This window comes from Oncorhynchus mykiss, chromosome 3 (genome assembly GCF_013265735.2).
Source record: "Oncorhynchus mykiss isolate Arlee chromosome 3, USDA_OmykA_1.1, whole genome shotgun sequence".
In the NCBI taxonomy this organism is placed as follows: domain Eukaryota; kingdom Metazoa; phylum Chordata; class Actinopteri; order Salmoniformes; family Salmonidae; genus Oncorhynchus; species Oncorhynchus mykiss.
Genome location: NC_048567.1, coordinates 9,486,126 through 9,508,856, shown reverse-complemented (window position 1 = coordinate 9,508,856; position 22,731 = coordinate 9,486,126). Strand labels below are relative to the sequence as shown.

At 47.5% G+C, this 22,731-nt stretch overlaps 1 protein-coding gene across 5 annotated transcripts; it reads right to left on the bottom strand.

Annotated features, from left to right (window-relative positions):
- Positions 1–593: 593 nt before the first annotated feature.
- LOC110520820 (histone-lysine N-methyltransferase SETDB1-B) lies at positions 594–18,524 on the bottom strand. Of its 5 annotated transcripts, none has more exons than XM_036968166.1 (25): positions 18,371–18,524; positions 17,193–17,396; positions 16,210–16,379; positions 16,022–16,065; positions 13,957–14,062; positions 13,664–13,837; positions 13,374–13,578; positions 13,160–13,233; positions 12,753–12,943; positions 12,379–12,508; positions 11,978–12,131; positions 11,688–11,831; positions 11,176–11,512; positions 10,751–11,012; positions 10,198–10,288; positions 9,918–10,034; positions 9,658–9,827; positions 6,410–6,667; positions 6,090–6,251; positions 5,370–5,557; positions 5,133–5,152; positions 4,825–4,964; positions 1,901–2,154; positions 1,184–1,272; positions 594–1,016 (listed from the first exon to the last, which is right to left on the bottom strand). In XM_036968166.1, exons 1-25 carry the CDS (start codon positions 18,388–18,390, stop codon positions 899–901), a joined length of 3,822 nt encoding a protein of 1,273 aa, XP_036824061.1. In that variant the 5' UTR covers positions 18,391–18,524; the 3' UTR covers positions 594–898. The 5 variants fall into 5 exon arrangements, with proteins under 5 accessions (XP_036824061.1, XP_036824069.1, XP_036824065.1 ...); XM_036968174.1 differs by having other exon boundaries at positions 4,840–4,964; positions 18,371–18,523; XM_036968170.1 differs by having other exon boundaries at positions 5,385–5,557; positions 18,371–18,523.
- Between the last annotated feature and the right edge of the window lie 4,207 nt (positions 18,525–22,731).

The following is a 22,731-nucleotide window of genomic DNA, read 5'->3' as shown; positions in this document are numbered from 1 at the left end:
CCTGGATACTCACCAGAGATGTCACCCATTGAGCATGTTTGGGATGCTCTGGATTGACAGCGTGTTCCCGTTCCCACTAATATCGAGCAACTTCGCACAGCCATTGAAGAGGAGTGGGACAACATTCCAATCAACAGCCTGACCAACTCTATGTAAAGGAGATGTGTCGCGCTGCATGAGGCAAATGGTGGTCACCCCAGATACCGACTGGTTTTCTGATCCATACCACTCCCGTTTGGTTTTTAGGTACTGTGACCTAACGATGCATATCTGTATTCCCAGTGATGCGAAATCATTCATTATGGCCTAATGAATTTATTTCAATTGACTGATTCTTATATGAACTGTAACAGTAGAATCTTTGAAATGGTTGCGTTTATATTTTTGCTCAGTGTACATGTATGAAGACCCATGTCCACAGGGGCTCATCTACAGACACTGAGTCCAACATCACTAACAGGCTACTCCAGTGTCTATGAAAGTGGTTTCCTGCTTTCCTGAGGGAAACACTACTACAGCTGTAATGAGCACAAATGATATCTAGGCCTGAGGTACACTGAAATCCTTCAGTATAAAACATTAAAAACTATGTGGAATGTGTAGAAAACAGGATTTTATTCAGTTGTGAGAAGAGCACAGTTTGTTTCTGAATTCACAGACAGTCAAATACAACTGGGAATTCAGACAAAACAGTAAAGAATTACAATACATCAGCAATAGGCATCCAAACAATTCAGAAAAAAAGATAGAGGGGGAGGAACAAAAGAGACACATGGACAGAGACTTGTGGGTGCAGGTGTCCCATCTAGCATAGTATGTCCTTACAGCAGGCTTCTTCTACACTCAGAGAGGAGATGAAGAAATAGAGGGATGAGATGGAGGTATAGAGGGTGGTCTCTTATAGCAGTCTTCCTCTGCACTCTGTTGAGCCACAGCAGCACAGTAGCTCCTTTCCCTCCACACTGCCAACCTCGTAGTTATAGTCCCATGTCAACTCTGTCCCCGCCCGGATACGCCTGCGCACACACACACACACACACACGTTAGTGGATGACTCAGTGGTCAACAGGCAACATTCACAAGTGCTCAGCACAAAACCACATTTCAAATAATACATGTTTCTTTATCAGAGTAACAGGCTTCTACCAAGTCTATGTAACCATGTCTAATACAGAACACTCACTTGCTGGCGAAGAAGGCTACCCAGGGGAAACGCAGATCGTGTGTGTCTACAAACACATTCTGGACAAACAGGTTAGCACTGCAGCTATGCTGTAAGGGGGAGAGATGAGAGGGAAGAGAGGAGAGAGAGCTTAATTCCCTTTGTCAAAATGCATTTAGTCTCCATTGCAAACTGGAATGTTGCGCGCTGATGAAGCATGCCTTCTGTTGCTGTTTGATGCCAGCATTCAAATCAACTGGGAACTCGGAAATCTCTGACTTCAGTGAGTTCAAGACAAATGGGAACTGGAGAAAAAATTAGCTCCAACTCGGAACAATTGTTTTGAATGGTCATCCAACAAGGAATTCCAACTAGGGTCTCTTTCTAGAGCTCCGACTTTCCGACCTGAAGTTCACGGACGTCATGATTTGACCTTGTATTTTTACAAGTTCCCAGTTGTCTTGAAAGCAGCACAAGTTGCTGCAGCAGCAGCTCTTCTGCTGTCTGACAGATGCTCCACTAAAAGACTATCTGTATGCTGTACACGTGTGATAGACCGATAAGCATGACCAGTCAACTGTATTTCCATCAATGAATAGGCAAAAACTTCACACTGGGATTATTTCTATTGGCCAGCGGAAATTTTATTTATCGGCTTTTTTATGCATTTATTTTAAAATCAGACAAAAGCCAGCTATTACCGGCCAATGGAAAGTGACACACACGTATCACACTCACGTTGAGGTAGCGCCCCAGGTTGCCCTCCAGCTTGGCGTCGATGATGTAGCAGGACTCCTCGCCATCGAAGAACTGCCGTGTGTTTTTAGGTCCACTGTCTCCCCCGTCCCCACCCTTACCCTGTGCCCCTCCGTGGCCCCCCGGGCCTCCCCCTGGCCCCATCCCAGCCCCTCCAGTCTTCACCATCAGGCCATGGGAGTTCTTCAGAGCAATGCCTCGCGTGGACTTCACAGCCACCTGCCTCTTCACCGCACCTGAGACAGGAGGCAAGGAGAGGGAGGATGAAGGGGAGAAGAGCTTGCTTCTACAACTGCATTGCTTGCTGTCTGGGGTTTTAGGCTGGGTTTCTGTACAGCACTTTGAGATATCAGCTGATGTACAAAGGGCTATATAAATACATTTGATTTGGAGAGAAAGGGTCAATTCAGGGAGAAGCACCACATGAACAGGTCTGGCAATACCTGATAAAACACAGATCTATGAACCCACAGCCCCAACTTCCCCCTCTCCTCACCTGTGTTTCCCCCTCCAACCATTCTTCTTCTTCCCCCCTGCCCCCTCATCCTCTCCCCCGTCTCCCATTCTTCCTCCCCCCTCCAATTTCCTCCTAAACCGGTGCACGTTTTCCTCCGCCTTCCCCTCTCCCCGTGTGCATTTCCCTTCTGCCTTCCTCTTCTCCCCCATCCTCTCCTCTCCCTACCTCCCCCATCCTCTCCTCTCCCTTCCTCCCCCATCCTCTCCTCTCCCTTCCTCCCCCATCCTCTCCTCTCCCTACTTCCCCCATCCTCTCCTCTCCCTACCTCCCCCATCCTCTCCTCTCCCTTCCTCCCCATCCTCTCCTCTCCCTACTTCCCCCATCCTCTCCTCTCCCTACTTCCCCCATCCTCTCCTCTCCCTACCTCCCCCATCCTCTCCTCTCCCTACCTCCCCCATCCTCTCCTCTCCCTTCCTCCCCCATCCTCTCCTCTCCCTTCCTCCCCCATCCTCTCCTCTCCCTTCCTCCCCCATCCTCTCCTCTCCCTACTTCCCCATCCTCTCCTCTCCCTACCTCCCCCATCCTCTCCTCTCCCTACCTCCCCCATCCTCTCCTCCCCCTACCTCCCCCATCCTCTCCTCCCCCTACCTCCCCCATCCTCTCCTCTCCCTACCTCCCCCATCCTCTCCTCCCCCTACCTCCCCCATCCTCTCCTCCCCCATCCTCTCCTCTCCCTACCTCCCCATCCTCTCCTCTCCCTACCTCCCCCATCCTCTCCTCCCCCATCCTCTCCTCCCCCTTCCTCTCCTCTCCCATCCTCTCCTCTCCCTACCTCCCCCATCCTCTCCCTACCTCCCCCATCCTCTCCTCCCCCTACCTCCCCCATCCTCTCCTCCCCCTACCTCCCCCATCCTCTCCTCTCCCTACCTCCCCATCCTCTCCTCTCCCTACCTCCCCCATCCTCTCCTCCCCCATCCTCTCCTCCCCCTTCCTCTCCTCTCCCATCCTCTCCTCTCCCTACCTCCCCCATCCTCTCCCTACCTCCCCCATCCACTCCTCCCCCTACCTCCCCCATCCTCTCCTCTCCCTACCTCCCCCATCCTCTCCTCTCCCTACCTCCCCCATCCTCTCCTCTCCCTTCCTCTCCTCCCCCTTCCTCTTCTCCCCCTTCCTCCCCCATCCTCTCCTCTCCCTACCTCCCCCATCCTCTCCCTACCTCCCCATCCTCTCCTCCCCCTACCTCCCCCATCCTCCTACCTCCCCCATCCTCTCCTCCCCCTACCTCCCCCATCCTCTCCTCTCCCTACCTCCCCCATCCTCTCCTCCCCCTACCTCCCCCATCCTCTCCTCTCCCTACCTCCCCTCTCCCTACCTCCCCCATCCTCTCCTCCCCCATCCTCTCCTCCCCCTTCCTCTCCTCTCCCATCCTCTCCTCTCCCTACCTCCCCCATCCTCTCCCTACCTCTCCTCTCCTCCCCCTACCTCCCCCATCCTCTCCTCCCCCTACCTCCCCCATCCTCTCCCTACCTCCCCCATCCTCTCCTCTCCCTACCTCCCCCATCCTCTCCTCTCCCTTCCTCTTCTCCCCCTTCCTCCCCCATCCTCTCCTCTCCCTACCTCCCCATCCTCTTCTCCCCCATCCTCTCCTCCCCCTTCCTCCCCCATCCTCTCCTCTCCCTACCTCCCCATCCTCTTCTCCCCCATCCTCTTCTCCCCCTTCCTCCCCATCGTCTCCTCTCCCTACCTCCCCCATCCTCTTCTCCCCCTTCCTCCCCCATCCTTTTCTCCCCCTTCCTCCCCCATCCTCTCCTCTCCCTACCTCCCCCATCCTCTCCTCTCCCTACCTCCCCCATCCTCTCCCATCCTCTCCTCTCCCTACCTCCCCCATCCTCTCCTCCCCCTTCCTCCCCCATCCTCTCCTCTCCCTACCTCCCCCATCCTCTCCTCTCCCTACCTCCCCCATCCTCTCCTCTCCCTACCTCCCCGATCCTCTCCTCTCCCATCCTCTCCCTACCTCCCCCATCCTCTCCTCTCCCATCCTCCCCTCTCCCTACCTCCCCCATCCTCTCCTCTCCCTTCCTCCCCCATCCTCTCCTCTCCCTTCCTCCCCCATCCTCTCCTCTCCCTACCTCCCCCATCCTCTCCTCTCCCTACCTCCCCCATCCTCTCCTCTCCCTACCTCCCCCATCCTCTCCTCTCCCTACCTCCCCCATCCTCTCCTCCCCCTTCCTCCCCCATCCTCTCCTCTCCCTACCTCCCACATCCTCTCCTCTCCCATCCTCCCCCATCCTCTCCTCTCCCATCCTCCCCCATCCTCTCCTCTCCCTACCTCCCCCATCCTCTCCTCTCCCATCCTCTCCTCTCCCTACCTCCCCCATCCTCCCCCTTCCTCTCCTCACCTCCCCCATCCTCTCCTCTCCCTACCTACCCCATTCTCTCCTCTCCCTACCTCCCCCATCTTCACCCTGTGTGCGTTTCTCTCTCTCCTTGTTGTCATCAGATCCAGAGCTGATGGTCTGGACGTCATCACTGTCCGACAGCGTCATCACATCCTGTCTCTTCCCTCCCTCCGTCTTCACTGATTGTTGACTGCGGAGGGTGCAAAAACACACATTTACAGAGTCACTCAACGTTATCGAACGTTATTCATATGGCACATTCTACCAGGTATATTTGATATTGTGCACCACAGGCCTAAAAGGGCCAAGCCAGAGTTAAATAGGTTGAAATTACATTTCACAATCATTCATTACGTACCTTTTCTGGTCTCCGGGCTCCTAGAACAGAGAACACAGGAGAAGGTGTATCAGTATCCAACCAGAGCACCGGAACACAAATCACTCATGAATAAACATGAGAAGGAATCAATCATCATGTGAGAGGGTGTCCAATCAGAACACCAGATGAAAGCAAGAGATCGAGGATGATTGAATTATCCTAATATATGTAATAGGATCTACACAAAATAGCTGAGATGGATATGGGCTACCCCCCCCCCCCCTCCCCTACCTTCTTCTCTATCTTCAGTCCCTCCATCTTAACGGTGGCCTGGGAGGTAGAGGGTTGGTTGGTGAGCCAGGACGCTACTTTACTCTTCCCACTCTCCTCTGGCATGGGGGGCGGCTTCCTGTCCTCCTTCCCCCCCACTGACACACTCATCCCATCCTTACTGTCCTGGCTCCCTGGATGGGGGGGGGGACAGATCAAATAAATATCATTTTACATCAAGCTGCTACATGTAAAATGGTTCAGCTGTTTTTCTCAATATCAAATATATCTGGGTAACAATTAAGTATCTTACTGTGATTGTTTTCAATTAAAATAGTAAAAAATGTAATAAAAGTTTATAGAAAATGGCAATTTCTCAAGCATGAATCTTGCTAGGACTGTCTGAGGGTATTTGTGTATTTATTAAGGATCCCCAGTTGATCCTGGCAAGTGGGGAGGAGGAAACAGATAACTAGCTGTTATTGGCAGAGATGTTTGGAACTCTTCCTTATTAACTCATTAACTGCCTGGTGATGTCATCAGGCAGGACAAAACTCCATCCCACCACAACAGGCTGACATTTCAGGAGGTCTTTTCAAATAGCTCTTACACCAACCTCGGTGTGGAAATATATGTATCACATTTTTGACTGCAGTGGGCCTTTAACATAACTTCCTACTGCAGGCCCAGCGTGACAACTGGGGGTTCAGTTAAGTGCGCACACACCTTCCATGACGCCCTTGGCCTGGCGACGGGTGGTGTAGCTCCTCCACACAGAGCTGGAGCTATAGTAGGGGTCCTTCACAAACGTGTCGTCTGAACTTTTGTCATTGTTCGACTCTTCATCACTATCCCCATCCTTAGAGGAGTCGCCACCAGCACCCCGCGCTGACGGAGAGAAGGAAGTCGGAAAACGGCAAAATGTGTCATTTCAGACTCAATGTGAATCCTAAATGGCACCATAATTGCTATATAGTGCACTACTTTGGCTCTGGTCAAAAGTAAAAGCCAGACACTTTCTAGACTGCTAAATTGTGACCCCTCACCTTTGCCAGCGGGGTTGGCGGCATTGGTTCTCTGGGGGGGTTTGGGAAGGGTCTTGTTCTGCAAAGCCAGGGAGGACGAGGGGGGGTTCTTTAGCCTGGACATGTCCACCCCGCTCCCGTCACTGTCTGAACAGTGGGCCTCACTCTCATACCCTTCCTTGAAGTTCTCCACACTCTCTATGTGGTCCAGGTTAGCAAAGTACTCATCACCCATCTCCAGACCCTCCTTGTCCGCAAAGTCATCTGTCAGAATCTTACCTGGGAGAGAGGGACGAGAGGGAGGGAGGGAGAGAGAGAAGAGAGAGAGAAGACAGGGAGGGAGGAGAGAGAGAAGACAGGGAGGGCGGAGAGAGAGAAGAGAGGGAGGGCAGAGAGAGAGAAGACAGGGAGGGCAGAGAGAGTGGTCCAGGTTAGCAAAGTACTCATCACCCATCTCCAGACCCTCCTTGTCCGCAAAGTCATCTGTCAGAATCTTACCTGGGAGAGAGGGAGAGGGAGAAGAGAGTGAGAGAGAAGAGAGAGAGAAGACAGGGAGGGAGGAGAGAGAGAAGACAGGGAGGGCGGAGAGAGAGAAGAGAGGGAGGGCAGAGAGAGAGAAGACAGGGAGGGCAGAGAGAGAGAAGACAGGGAGGGCAGAGAGAGAGAAGACAGGGAGGGCAGAGAGAAAGAAGACAGGGAGGGCAGAGAGAGAGAAGACAGGGAGGGCAGAGAGAGTGGTCCAGGTTAGCAAAGTACTCATCACCCATCTCCAGACCCTCCTTGTCCGCAAAGTCATCTGTCAGAATCTTACCTGGGAGAGAGGGAGAGGGAGAAGAGAGTGAGAGAGAAGAGAGAGAGAAGACAGGGAGGGAGGAGAGAGAAGACAGGGACGGAGGGAGGGAGGAGAGAGAGAGAAGACAGGGAGGGCGGAGAGAGAGAAGAGAGGGAGGGAGAGAGACAAAAACAACACTAGACACTATGGAACACAAAGGTTTTACCATCTCATCCTGGAATATACCATGTCTGAGGTCATCTGCCTTTGGTCTAAACAACAGGAACCCAGACTACAAATAAAGTGGAAATACAGACATTGGAATCTTCAATGGTATAGAGGAGACAAACCCGCTGGTTGCCCTCTAGGTTACAGAGAGCTGGTAGTCTCATCCACTGAACTACCAGGTGTGGAACAGGAAAGACACTCAGGGGAATGCTAACTTGGTGTAGCGCTGAGCCAACGGACTCTATTAAATTAGTCAAAAGAGGAACAATTTACACCTGGCCAGAAATGAATAAGGAAACTATCCCAACAGAGATAAATGTCCTCATGTGTGCTACCTAAACTCCCCCAATAGAATCCTCATACTTTAACGATAAGAGCTTCTCCATCCTGGAGGGGGAGATCAACCGTTTCCAGGCCCAGGGACATGTACTAGTCTGTGGTGACCTGAATGCCAGAACTGGACAGGAACCTGACACCCTCAGCACACAGGGGGACAAACACCTACCTGGAAGTGACAGTATTCCCTCCCAAATATGCCCCCCTAGACACAACTATGACAAAACAACCAACAAAAATGGGTCACAACTCCTGCAGCTCTGTCGCATGCTGGGTCTCTACATAGTCAATGGTTGGCTTCGAGGAGACTCCTACGGTAGATACACCTACAGCTCATCTCCTGGCAGGGATGCAGCTTGAGCCCCACCCTCTCCATCATATATATCAACGAACTGGCGAGGGCAGTCTGCAGCACCCGGCCTTACCCTACTAGAATCTGACCTGGGCCCTGACAGTAAATCTCAGTAATACAAAAACGCTGTTCCAAAAAAAGTCCAGATGCCAAGAACACAAAGACAAATTCCACCTAGACACCGTAGCTCTAGAGCACACAAAAAACAATACATACCTCTGCCTAAATATCAGCACCACAGGTAACTTCCACAAAGCTGTGATCTGAGAGACAAGGAAAGAAGGGCCTTCAACGCCATCAAAAGGAACACACAATTCGACATCCCAATTAGGATCCGTCTAAAAACACTTGAATCAGTTATAGAACCCATTGCACTTTATGGTTGTGAGGTCTGGGGTACGCTCACAAACCAAGAATTCACAAAATGGGACAAACACCAAATTGAGACTTATCCAAATAATGCATACAGAAGCTAAATTATGCCGATACCCGCTAATGATCAAAATCCTGAAAAAAGCCATTAAATTCTACAACCAGCTAAAAGGAAGCGATTCCCAAACCTTCCATAACAAAGCCATCACTTACAGGGAGATTAACTTAGACAAGAGTCCCCTAAGAAAGCTGGCCATTGGGCTCTGTTCACAAATCCCAGGACAACACAAACTAGAATGCTATTTGGCCCTAACAGAGAGTACACAGCGGCAGAATACCTGTCCACTGTGACTGACCCAAACTTAAGGAAAGCTTTGACTATGTACAGACTCAGTGAGCATAGCCTTGCTATTGAGAAAGGCCGCCGTAGGCAGACCTGGCTCTCAAGAGAAGACAGGCTATGTGCTCACTGCCCACAAAATGAGGTGGAAACTGAGCTGCACTTCCTAACCTCCTGCCCAATGTATGACCATATTAGAGAGACATAATTCCCTCAGATTACACAGATCCACTAACTATTTGAAAACAAATCCAATGTGGATAAACTCCCGCATCTATTAGGTGAAATACCCCAGTGAGACACCACAGCAGAAAGATGTGTGACCTGTTGCCACAAGAAAAGGGCAACCAGTGAAAAACAAACACCATTGTAAATACAACCCATATTTACATTTATTTTCCCTTTTGTACTTTGTTATAACACTGTAGATCGCCATAATATGATCTTTCAAATGTCTCCAATCCTTTGAAACTGTAATGTTTACTGTTCATTTTTTATTGTTTATTTGACTTTTGTTTATTATCTATTTCACTTGCTTTGGCAATGTAAACATGTTTCCCATGCCATTAAAGCCCTGAATTGAATTGAGATGTGAGGAGAGGAGAGAGAGAGAGAGACGATAAGAAGGGAAGTAAAGGAAATAGGGCAAGACTTTCTACGTTAGTATTCATTCTGCATTCACATGTAGGCATTTAAACAATTATATACACTGACAAGGAGCCATGTGCTGTTATGAATGTTAATGACAGGTCTTGTCATGCAGTCCACTTCCTACATGTAATGCAGTGTGAATACTGTTATCCATGTGTAACGCCTGCTATAACACCGCTCTGTCCCCTCCTCCACCACACCACCACCCAGCGACGTACCTGCGTAGATACAGACGAAGGACCCCTTGGCCACGTCGTCCAGACAGCGGATGCCCCAGCCTTTGTTCTGGGTCTTAAAGAGCTGCAGCCTCACCTGCAGACCGTGCTGCACCAGACGGTTAGTACACATCTGACTGCAGCACTTACAACGCTTATTACACTCATAAATCCTGAGAGGGGGAAGGACGGAGAGGGGGAGAGATTAGTAAGAGGGATGTCTGTGTTTGTGGCTGTGTGTGTTGTTTGTGTGCGTCTCTCACCCGGTGGGCAAACACTCCTCCAGTCTCTTTTGTGTGTATCCAGCCGTGTGGTTGATCTGTGCTCCAGGGGTACAGGCTGTGGCCTGCAGGGTCAGCTGGTGACATGAACACTTGGACCTGCACAACACACACAATCCCAATTTCAACACTTTCAATTGACTAAATAAATGAATCCCTGATTTAACAATTGGACAGGTGAAATCTATGTAGTGGAGGCCATGCAGAAGACAGAGCCCAGATGAGGGGGGGTCACAGGAAGGTCAAGAGGCATAGTACTGACTTGTCCCTGCAGCCGTCGGTACAGTCACAGCCCACCAGGAACTCAGGACTGGTGTTGATGAACACTCCGTCTTCAGGGATACGCTCCTTACCTGGGAACACATAGACATCAGTCACTGACGTCTTCAGGAATTCTTCACCCTTCATCTCAATTGACTCCCTATTCCAGGTAGCCTAGTGGTTAGAGCGTTGGGTCAGTAACTGAAAGGTTGCTAGAACAAATTCCCGAGCTGACAAGGTAAACATCTGTCGTTCTGCCCCTGAGCAAGGCAGTTAACCCACTGTTCGCCGGGCGCCAAAGAATGTCCAATTATGGCAGCCCCCCTGCACCTCTCTGATTCAGAGGGGTTAAATGCAGAAGACACATTTCAGTTGAATGGATTCAGTTGTACAACTGACTAGGTATCCCCCTTTCCTTACGTGTTGTGTAGCTAGTGCACCACCATTGGCCCGTACTATACAGGAAGACCTAGCGCTCTGATGGGTAATCGTTTGATTGAGGCCTCTATAGTAACTCAAGGCCTATATACTGATTGAGAAATCCCTCTGCTCACTGTAGGCCACGTCGGGGGGTGGTGTGATGTCGATCTCGTTGACGCAGGACAGGGGAATGTCCTCGCGGCCGTTGGTGATGTCTCGAATGTAGTAGTAAGGCTTCTGGGGCTGGAAGCGCCGGTCGACCAGGACATAGGGGTCCAAGCAGAACATCTCCAGGAAGATGAAGTCACAGCGCGTCTGAAACAGGTAGCGCTGGATCTCTGCCATGCTGCGCAGACACAGCCCACAAGGAGACTTGTAGATCACATGGAACGACATCTGACAGAGGGGTTGGGGAGAGGGAGAGAGACGGACGGGTTGGGGAGAGAGAGAGGCAGGGGGGATGAAAGATAGTTAATGCCAAAATCTGTCCCCCTATAATAATCCAATTCCTGCTTCCTGAAAGATAAAATACTTCTCCAAGCTCTTGTTCTGTCTTTACCTTGCGGTTGACTCTCCTTCGGCCCGTCATGCGTCTGAACTCGTACAGTAGAGGGGTGAGCAGGGGGTTCCTGCCCCGGTGCATATCTGGTCTGGAGGGCCGGATACGGTTGAGACAAGCAGGCTGGCAGGTGTGAGGCAGGTAGAAGATGCGGTCTGTGGGGGCGCGGTACGAGGGCTCGTGGGGAATCCGGTCGTTACTGAAGGTGTATGGGGTCACTGCAGGTGCGGGGGCGGTGGGAGGGGCTTGGGGAGGAGGGGGCAGAGACTGCTGCTGGTGTTGGATAGGCTGTAGGGACGTGAGAGTCTGGATGTTGCCAGTCTGAAGGACATACATTCTGGAGGGGGGTGCGAGAGTGAAGTAGAGTTACAAATAGATTCCTATAAAACTGCATATTTGTGAGTGTGGCTCTTTAGTAAGAGATTATGTTCAATAGCAGAAGGAGAAGGGAACTAATTAATGCAGATTTGATGATTTTTTTATGATCATACATTTCCTGTCCCCTCTCTCACCTGGATGAGTTTCCAGGAGAACCAGTTGGAGGTTGGGGCTGCATGGCTTTAGGGGCGTGGCTGTTACTGGCCAATCCAGTGCGAGAGCCTCCTGGCGTGGGAATGTATGGAGAAGTACTCTTCTTAGCCATCTGATACTTAGGACTGTTGAGGGTGTGGAAGACAGAGGGGAACAGGAGGGAAGAAGGGGGGGGATCAGGGAGAAAAGGGGTAAATGTAGCAGCGAGAGGGGAGAGAGGATGTCCATTTTCAAGGAATGTCACAAGATTTACACTGTGTGTGATACTCACTCTGTTCGTGCAAGCTGATTGGGCTGGGAGGGTGTAGGAGGGATGGAGGAGGGTGGGGAGAGGGGATGGGGGGATTTAGTGGGGGTCCCACTGGGGGTTATGGTGTTCCCCCCACTGTGATACTGGACCACGGGGCCCTTGGTCCTCAATGCTCCTACAGACAGAGAGAAAATGGTTAACGACATCCCAATGAAGTAGAGACTAGAGTTATCCAATGAAGTAGAGACTAGAGTTATCCAATGAAGTAGAGACTAGAGTTATCCAATGAAGGACAGGTCAAGGTTCTGTCATGTACAGTATAATATGTGATCCTGCTGGGTTATTAAAGATGGATTGATTGGTTAAGTGATTGGTTTGATTGTTCATATATTAAATGATTGATTGAATATAGTGAGTGTTACCCATGCTGGGGCGTGTCCTCTGCTGGCCAGCCATCTTCTTCTCCTGGGTGTTGGCACAGTTGGTCTTCAGGTTGAACATGGGCTCCAGCCTGGTTGAACCGCGGTAGATCCACTCACTACGCTTGTCATCCTGAAGGAGAACAAATAACCATACAAACGGATTACCACGGAGATCACTTGTCAGTCATTCAATTGCTTTATCTTATCTACCTTATTTTCATATTTTGTTGAGTGTCTGCAGAAGTAGTATAAAAACATGATTCAAAACCAGAAACTAAACTATCCCTGTTTATAACATGCTGCGACCGTCATGTTAAATCAGACTATAAATAAAGTTGGCTGGTAATCAAATCCCAGTGATGATGTCATCATACCAGGAAGAGGATCTTGACGAGGCTGCCGTCCACCTCCTCCACTCTGCTCCTCCACCACGTCCCCTCCCACTCTGTCTTGATGACCTGGCCTGCCTTCAGCAGCACCATGGGCCTGTTGGGGTATGATGTTATATATTCCTCTATGAAGTCTTTACACGATGCATCCTCTATGTCCTCCCATGTACGCTTCACTGGGGGAGAAAATATGATGGGGAGAGGAAGAGGAGAGATGAGGAGAGATGGGGAGAGGAGAGATGGTGAGAGGAGACAATGGGGGAGAGGAGAGATGGTGAGTGAAGATGTGAAGAGGGTAAGCTGAGGTCACATCCCAAAACCAGATTGATAGGAGAAAAGAGAGCATATTGAAAGGAAAGAGAGGACATGAAGACAGAAAGGAGGGTTCTTACTTGGTCTGCAGACAGGATAGAGCTCAGGCAGGGTCACGTAGGAGGCATAACCGTCGTCAAAGAAGATCAGGAACCTGAAACACACATAGACAACTGTTGAAACAGCTTCACAACCCTTCACCAAACACACAGAGGATATTTGAAACAGCTTCACAACCCTTCACCAAACACACAGAGGATATTGAAACATGCTCACACACACACAGCTTCTCACCTCATGCGGTTCTTGTTGTTGGGCATCTCTGCCACGATGCCAGCGTAGAGCCAGACCTGGTTGCCGTCCTTGTACTTGGCGACCACCCTGGCTCCCACGTATAGCCTCTCCAGGGTGGGGTGGTAGTGAAACGCTATGTGGTTCCCAGAGAGTAGACTCTTCCCCTTGTTCTCAAACTTTACCTTGTACTTACTGTAACCATTACCTACAAACACACACATTCAATGTCAAACTTCACCATGTGCATAGGTGTGTGTGTGTGTGGAGAGGTGTGTGTATGCATGTCTCACCGACAGGGTTGATGGCGATGAGCATTCCACTGTGCCAGGTCTTGGTGCGTTTCTTTCCCAGAAGACTCATCTCCAGTCTGATTTCATCATCCTTCAGGGAGGGGTTAGGCTGGGTGGGTGTGTTCCTGGGTGTGGCCTGGGACACAAACACTGCTGGCATGGGCACTGGGCCACCTACACAAAATAAAGAATGCATGTGCACGTTTGTGCAGTATGTACACACACAAAGACACTGCCATGACCCGGAGGTATACATCAATCACAGACATAGAATTGCACATTGGTGCCATTACCTGTCTGTTGTATAGCAGGCCCGGAAGAAGAGTTCTTGTTGACTGTCTGGGCCAGCTTCAACACCTGCTGGGAGGAACGCTGGAGAGCTGCCGACGCCTCCTTAAACTACAGGACACACAAACAATTAACACATACATGTGGATATTGTTCAAACTTCTTTCTGAATTTTAACTACCACCTGTGTTTGTTTGTATGTATGTATGTATGTATGTACGTACGTATAGTGGGGCAAATAAGTATTGTCAGCCACCAATTGTGCAAGTTCTCCAACTTAAAAAGATGAAAGAGGCCTGTAATTTTCATCATAGGTACACTTCAACTATGACAGATAAAATGAGAAAAAAATCCAGAAAATCACATTGTAGGATTTTTTATGAATTTATTTGCAAATTATGGTGGAAAATAAGTATTTGGTCACCTACAAACAAGCAAGATTTCTGGCTCTCACAGACCTGTAACTTCTTCTTTAAGAGGTTTCTCTGTCCTCCACTCGTTACCTGTATTAATGGCACCTGTTTGAACTTTTTATCAGTATAAAAGACACCTGTCCACAACCTCAAACAGTCACACTCCAAACTCCACTATGGCCAAGACCAAAGAGCTGTCAAAGGACACCAGAAACAAAATTGTAGACCTGCACCAGGCTGGGAAGACTGAATCTGCAATAGGTAAGCAGCTTGGTTTGAAGAAATCAACTGTGGGAGCAATTATTAGGAAATGGAAGACATACAAGACCACTGATAATCTCCCTCGATCTGGGGCTCCACGCAAGATCTCACCCCGTGGGGTCAAAATGATCACAAGAACGGTGGGCAAAAATCCCACAACTACACGGGGGGACCTAGTGAATGACCTGCAGAGAGCTGGGACCAAAGTAACAAAGCCTACTATCAGTAACACACTACGCCGCCAGGGACTCAAATCCTGCAGTGCCAGACGTGTGTCCCTGCTTAAGCCAGTACATGTCCAGGCCCATCTGAAGTTTCCTAGAGAGCATTTGGATGATCCAGAAGAAGATTGGGAGAATGTCATATGGTCAGATGAAACCAAAATATAACTTTCTGGTAAAAACTCAACTCGTCGTGTTTGGAGGACAAAGAATGCTGAGTTGCATCCAAAGAACACCATACCTACTGTGAAGCATGGGGGTGGAAACATCATGCTTTGGGGCTGTTTTTCTGCAAAGGGACCAGGACGACTGATCCGTGTAAAGGAAAGAATTAATGGGGCCATGTATTGTGAGATTTTGAGTGAAAACCTCCTTCCATCAGCAATGGCATTGAAGATGAAACGTGGCTGAGTCTTTCAGCATGACAATGATCCCAAACACACCGCCCGGGCAACGAAGGAGTGGCTTCGTAAGAAGCATTTCAAGGTCCTGGAGTGGCCTAGCCAGTCTCCAGATCTCAACCCCATAGAAAATCTTTGGAGGGAGTTGAAAGTCTGTGTTGCCCAGCAACAGCCCCAAAACATCACTGCTCTAGAGGAGATCTGCATGGAGGAATGGGGCTAAATATCAGCAACAGTGTGTGAAAACCTTGTGAAGACTTACAGAAAACGTTTGACCTCTGTCATTGCCAACAAAGGGTATATAACAAAGTATTGAGATAAACTTTTGTTATTGACCAAATACTTATTTTCCACCATAATTTGCAAATAAATTCATGAAAAATCCTACAATGTGATTTTCTGGAGAAAAAAAAATCGCATTTTGTCTGTCATAGTTGAAGTGTACCTATGATGAAAATTACAGGCCTCTCATCTTTTTAAGTGGGAGCACTTGCACAATTGGTGGCTGACTAAATACTTTTTTGCCCCACTGTATGTATGTATGTATGCATGTATGTATGCATGTATGGGGAAGAGAGAGAGACAGGGCTGGAGAGAGAGAGATGGGGCGGGAGAGAGAGACAGTGAAGGGAGAGAGAGAGACAGCGAAGGGAGAGAGAGAGACAGCGAAGGGAGAGAGACTAGCTTCAACACCGGCTGGGAGGAACACTGGAAAGCTGCAGATAACAGGGTCAATTAACACGAGTGTGTGTGTGACTAATTATTTGTTCTCACCATTGCATCATGGACAGGCATCCCAGGTTTCTTGGGTGGAACCACTGAGAGGAAAGAGGTCAGAGAAGAGAGAAAAGAAACCAGGTTAGACATTCACTCCTGTGTCTTATCCTGGAGCTGCACCCCTGGACAGGTTTCCTTTGGTAAACATATTGTTTAGCTCACTGGGAGTAAGTGGCAGTACGTACGTAAGCCCACAGCGATGACATCATCATCGTCATCATCATCGTCAATTTCTATGACATCAGAGGACTGAAACCCTCCCACTCCACCCTCGTCCTCTGAAGAACTCTCCTTGTAGACCAGACCCATTTTACTGTAGGTGGACTTCACCAGCGCCTCACACTCCACTATGGACCTGCAACACACAGACACAATGGAGAGAATCACACAGACGGTAACACACACACAACAGTCCTATTGTGAGGATTGAAAATATGCTTGGCCTATCATGAGGGTGTCTGTGTATGTTAAAAGCAACATTTTACAACATATGATGTGACTAGCGAAAACGCTGTGGGTGGCCTTGAGGTATAGGCAGCTATCATGAGTTTTGGAAGAAAACTCATGATAGGCAGTTAAACAGACTGTCTTTTGTTAGAACTCAAACTTAGCAGTAACCAGAACCAGATGTGAGATAACGGTACGGTATTTAGGGTATGAGCGCATAGATATTCTGCCCAGCAACAACTACACCTGTCAATGGGAACGCCCGGGGGCTGGGACCAGTTGGGGTGCCAACAATCAACATAGGTCGAGTAAGTTTAAACCACACTTGATCTCTACTCTGACAGGCCAGCTCGGAAGCAGGAACTACTACTGTCAGAGTATTTAAAGAAGATATCTTTAGGGTGTTGGCCAGTTCTCTGTTCTACCCTACGTGGTGTTACAGCAGACCCGTATATACAAAAATTGCATTTACCACTTATTACTTAGCTAATAAAAAATACATAGCATAAAATTGGTGACTCAGTCTCATACTTATCCTGATACCAGATTCGATCAGTGCAACTCTTTACACTATTTTACAGTAAGCCGGGCCTCACATTCTTCTATAGACCTGACACAGAGACACACACACACTAAAGTCTTCCACTCTACTATGGACCTGAGAAAGAAAGAAAGAAACAAAACATCATCCCCCCCCCCCCCCCCCCCCACACACACTCACTGGTTGGCATTGTTGAAGAGTTTGTCCACCACCTCCTCTTCCTTCTCTTTCTGCTCCACCCATTCTTTGAGCTCAGCCAGCTGGGCCTTCCTCTGGCGGACTGCCTCGCTCCTCTCCACCTCCTCCTCAATCCACTTACTCAGCTCCTCCAGAGACACACCCAGCTCCTCCTCCAGACCAGAGTCCCAGCCCTCCACCTCCATCCTGTGGGGAGACAGGAGTGAGAGAGATGTAACGGGGGCCAGGCAGAGAGAACGATGGAGAGACCGGCGTTGAGACATACAGGGAGGGAGAGTAAGAAAGCAACGGGAGTAGCGTAGAAGGGGAGGAGGCAGAGACAGAAAGAACGGAGTGAAGATGAGGCAAAGAAAGCGAGATTACATTGTTACTGATCAAGCTAGTGTTAGCTAACTAGCTAGCTAGCTAACTACACGGTATTCTGAACATTGTTGCAATTTCAGGGCCGATTAAACACGTTGGGACAAAAACTCACCTGTACAATCTGTTTAAAATATCACCCTAGGTAGTTTATATTGTAACAAAGGTCATGCATTGGTGTTTTCAACTTCATGTGATCGTCGCATTGTTTTGAAATGAGGGACCACTGTTCAGAGACATCGACAGTGCTCGTGGTAGTTGTAGTCTTATAAATAAACGTATTTAACTCATCTTAGAAGATCAAAATAAACATTTGAAACTCGTTATTTGGAATGAAAGCTATTGTAATCAAAAACATTTTACACCATTTGTATATCATTCTAACATAGGGGGGGAGGGGGGGGGCACTTAGTGAACAATTTAAACTACAACTCCCAAACGTCACAACGGCAAAATGTTAGCACACAGCGGTGAGCGGAGAAGACACGTTTAGCAGTCAGAAATATTGTACTGTAGTAGCTTTAAATTCAATTCCCGGGGGAATGCACTTTTTAAAGTCAGTGATTTTGTGCACATAATCACAGTGGATCTTAATTTATCGGACAAGTTGAGTTTATTCAAACAATCTTGCTAACTCGAAAGTTACTGAGCTGGGGAGGGAGACTAGCTAACTATGCTAACAAGCAGTTGTCTTTTGTAGTTGCCTACTCTAAAACTATATCCGCTCATCGTATAATGCATCTGCAACTTAAAACTGTTTATGAATCGAGACAATTTTTATTGGAAGTTAATGAACTCACCCATCATCATTATTGTCCATTTATCCAGTCATTTAGCTAGAAAGCTTCAGACCACTCACAATACCCGGCATACAACTTATTCTTCCTGTGGCTTTCCGGCAGACTAGACGCTGTATTGCGAATTGCTGCCCTTAGCAGGTCGGAATGCGGATTGCACATTTGGATAAAAAAAGAGGAATGTGGTAAAAACTTAAATTGCACCATCAAACCCTGCTATACACTATCCCCAAAAACCATCATCCCATTACTTTAGCACTAAACGATCCTACAGCATTGCAGGCTGTCAGCCTGGTCGGATGGAACCCTTCTCTCAAAACCTGTAGATCTTCTGCACTAAAATCTCTGACACGCAAATATTTCTCTGCTGCTGCAACTACCATCTATCTTTTGTGATTGTTTTATTTCACCTTTATTTAACCAGGTAGACTAGTTGAGAACAAGTTCTCATTTACAACTGCGACCGGGCCAGGATAAAGCAAAGCAGTGCGACACAAACAACAAAACAGAGTTACACATGGAATAAACAAGCATACAGTCAATAACACAATAGGAAAAACAAAAGTCTATATACTGTGTGTGTAAATGGCGTGAGGAGGTAAGGCAATAAATAGGCCATAGTAACGAAGTAATTACAATTTATCAGATTAACACTGGAGTGATAGATGAGCAGATGATGATGTGCAAGTAGAGATACTGGTGTGTAAAATAGCAGAAAAATAAATAAAAACAATATGGGGATGAGGTAGGTAGATTGGGTGGGCTACTTACAGATGGACTATGTACAGCTGCAGCGATCGGATAGCTGCTCAGATAGCTGATGTTTAAAGTTAGTGAGGGAAATATAAGTCTCCAGCTTCAGTGATTTTTGCAATCAGTTCCAGTCACTGGCAGCAAAGAACTGGAAGGAACGGTGGCCAAAGGAGGTGTTGGCTTTTCCACTCCATCAGTGCAGTTGACCGCCACCATATTGCGCAATAAATCCAACCTTTCTAAAACTCATCTTCTCCGGCTCTCTCTCTTCAGGCCTACTCACTGGTGGCCTCCCAGTCGAATCACTCACCATTGGACTATCCTCTACTCTCTTCACTGCCTCAGCATAGGAAACGTTCTGCCCCACTTGAACTCTGGCAATCTCAACCTGCCTCCCTCTCACAGGGCACTTCAGATCCACAATGGGAACCCCCCACAATTGACAGACAGAGCTTTCTCTATGCCAGCTGTACACTCCCTCTGACTACCCTCCTGCACATTTTTTACATCATGGGATCTCCCTTCTGCACACTGCTGCAATGTGTCTGAATCTTTGGCACTTAAAGCACCAAAGTAGGTTCGAAACAGGCCCTCGCAGAATATCAAATATAACCTAACCAGACCTTATGAGGTAGAAACTCTGTGTCAAAGCTCAACAAAACTGACAGGGTATTGTCAGTCTCGCCATTGCCACCAGGTCTACGTCTCACCAAACGGCAGGCGTCACAAACACTAGGAATATTCCTTTTCATTTTGTCCACCTCTATACTCAACACTACCCCACTGATCACCCCTTTTAGCGGTACCCTGCTCCGGAGAGCAAAGCACACCACCGGTTGAGCCCCGGGCCGTGTGACTCGAAGTGCCTGCTCTGTCGCTGCAGGTAATCCTGGACTGGTTCAACCTCAGAGTGCTCACCACTGCTGTCTGACTCCATTTAGAGGTCGTCAAGATTCTCAAGAGTGCATGAAGACCTATAAGTAATATTACTTGGTTTGTAATCAGGAGACATAGGTACAGTGGGGCCTGTAATTTTCATCATAGGTACACTTCAACTATGACAGACAAAACAAGAAAAAAAATCCAGAAAATCACATTGTAGGATTTTTAATGAATTTATTTGCAAATTATGGTGGAAAATAAGTATTTGGTCACCTACAAACAAGCAAGATTTCTGGCTCTCACAGACCTGTAACTTCTTCTTTAAGAGGCTCCTCTGTCCTCCACTCGTTACCTGTATTAATGGCACCTGTTTGAACTTGTTATCAGTATAAAATACACCTGTCCACAACCTCAAACAGTCACACTCCAAACTCCACTATGGCCAAGACCAAAGAGCTGTCAAAGGACACCAGAAACAAAATTGTAGACCTGCACCAGGCTGGGAAGACTGAATCTGCAATAGGTAAGCAGCTTGGTTTGAAGAAATCAACTGTGGGAGCAAATATTAGGAAATGGAAGACATACAAGACCACTGATAATCTCCCTCGATCTGGGAGTCTCCACGCAAGATCTCACCCCGTGGAGTCAAAATGATCACAAGAACGGTGAGCAAAAGTCCCAGAACCACACGGGGGGACCGAGTGAATGACCTGCAGAGAGCTGGGACCAAAGTAACAAAGCCTACCATCAGCAAGGGCATTGAAGATGAAACGTGGCTGGGTCTTTCCGCATGACAATGATCCCAAACACACCGCCCGGGCAACGAAGGAGTGGCTTCGTAAGGAGCATTTCAAGGTCCTGGAGTGGCCTAGCCAGTCTCCAGATCTCAACCCCATAGAAAATCTTTAGAGGGAGTTGAAAGTCTGTGTTGCCCAGCAACAGCCACAAAGCATCACTGCTCTAGAGGAGATCTGCGTGGAGGAATGGGCCAAAATACCAGCAACAGTGTGTGAAAAACATGTGAAGACAGAAAACGTTTGACCTCTGTCATTGCCAACAAAGGGTATATAACAAAGTATTGAGATAAACTTTTGTTATTGACCGAATACTTATTTTCCACCATCATTTGAAAATAAATTCTTAAAAAATCCTACAATGTGATTTTCTGGATTTTTTTTCTCACTTTGTCTGTCATAGTTGAAGTGTACCTATGATGAAAATTACAGGCCTCTCTCATCTTTTTAAGTGGGAGAACTTGCACAATTGGTGGTTGACTAAATACTTTTTTGCCCCACTGTATGTGCACCTCGAGCGAAGGTGTATACCCAGGAGACATATCTCTGATCTTAACAGCGCAATTGTTACGCTATCGCATCATCATACCTCCAGAAAAGAAGTAAACTAGACCTCTTTTCCTTCCACCAATACTCTGCTTACAGTCAGACTGCAATACATGTAGGCTCCTTCTTCAATGGTTGTGTTCTTCCCATTACCTTACTTTTAACTCTCACTAATTATTGGCAATTAAGGTGTATTATGTTCATTCAAAATGACATGAAATCATCGACCACCCTCTGACCAGCTCCTTATGCTCAAGCCATGAATTGCCCCTTTCCTTCTTCAGAAGTTGCAGCTTTTTGCTTGACCTGTCATGATATTATAAGGATTATAATATTATATTGCTAGTTATTATATTGCTAGTTTGTTTTTTGCTCTTCAAGTGCTTTGAGACTATGGAAAGCGCCATAGAAAATAGATCAATAGCCACTTTAATCAATGCTACTTAATATAATGTTTACATACCCTACATTACTCATCTCATATGTATATGTATATACTGTACCCTATATCATCTACTGCATCTTTATGTAATACATGTATCACTAGCCACTTTAAACTATGCCACTTTGTTTACATACCCTACATTACTCATCTCATATGTAAATATACTGTACTCGATACCATCTACTGCATCTTGCCTATGCCGCTCTGTACCATCACTCATTCATATATCTTTATGTACATATTCTTTATCCCTTTACACTTGTGTGTATAAGGTAGTAGTTTTGAAATTGTTAGGTTAGATTACTCGTTGGTTATTACTGCATTGTCAGCACAAGCATTTCGCTACACTCGCATTAACATCTGCTAACCATGTGTATGTGACAAATTAATTTGATTTGATTTGATTTGAAATGTAATCAATTATTATTATTATAACCTAGACTGCATATTGTAAAAACATCACAAATTAAACAGACATTCAAGTATGCTTTTTATTGTCATGAAACTTTCTCTCATGGCTTCGCCTATTTGTTTTACTGGAAAGCAGATGTGAGTATGACAGTGGCTGATTAGGAACACAAAAACTAAAATGGTGGTCATTCCTACGTTTATCTGACTCTGGTCCATGACATGCTGACAACTGTAGACTTTCACAAAAGCACATTGCCTAAACATAAACTGTACTGTAACAATTTGAAATCCTCATGGTCCCATTGGCTCCTGTTTTCCAGGTTATCATGGTGTGTGATGTTCATCTCCAGATCTGTGGACTGATGAATTCTCCAAACTTTTAAGTACCACTCCCTTCATGTGCTTCCCTGCTCCTCTTGATTCCCACAAGTCTAACTACAAAACCAAACTTCCCACCTTCAGCACACTAGCCACAGTCGGGCTAGGGTTCTTCCACTATGCTCACATTATTTCCTGTACAGTATGGAGTGAGG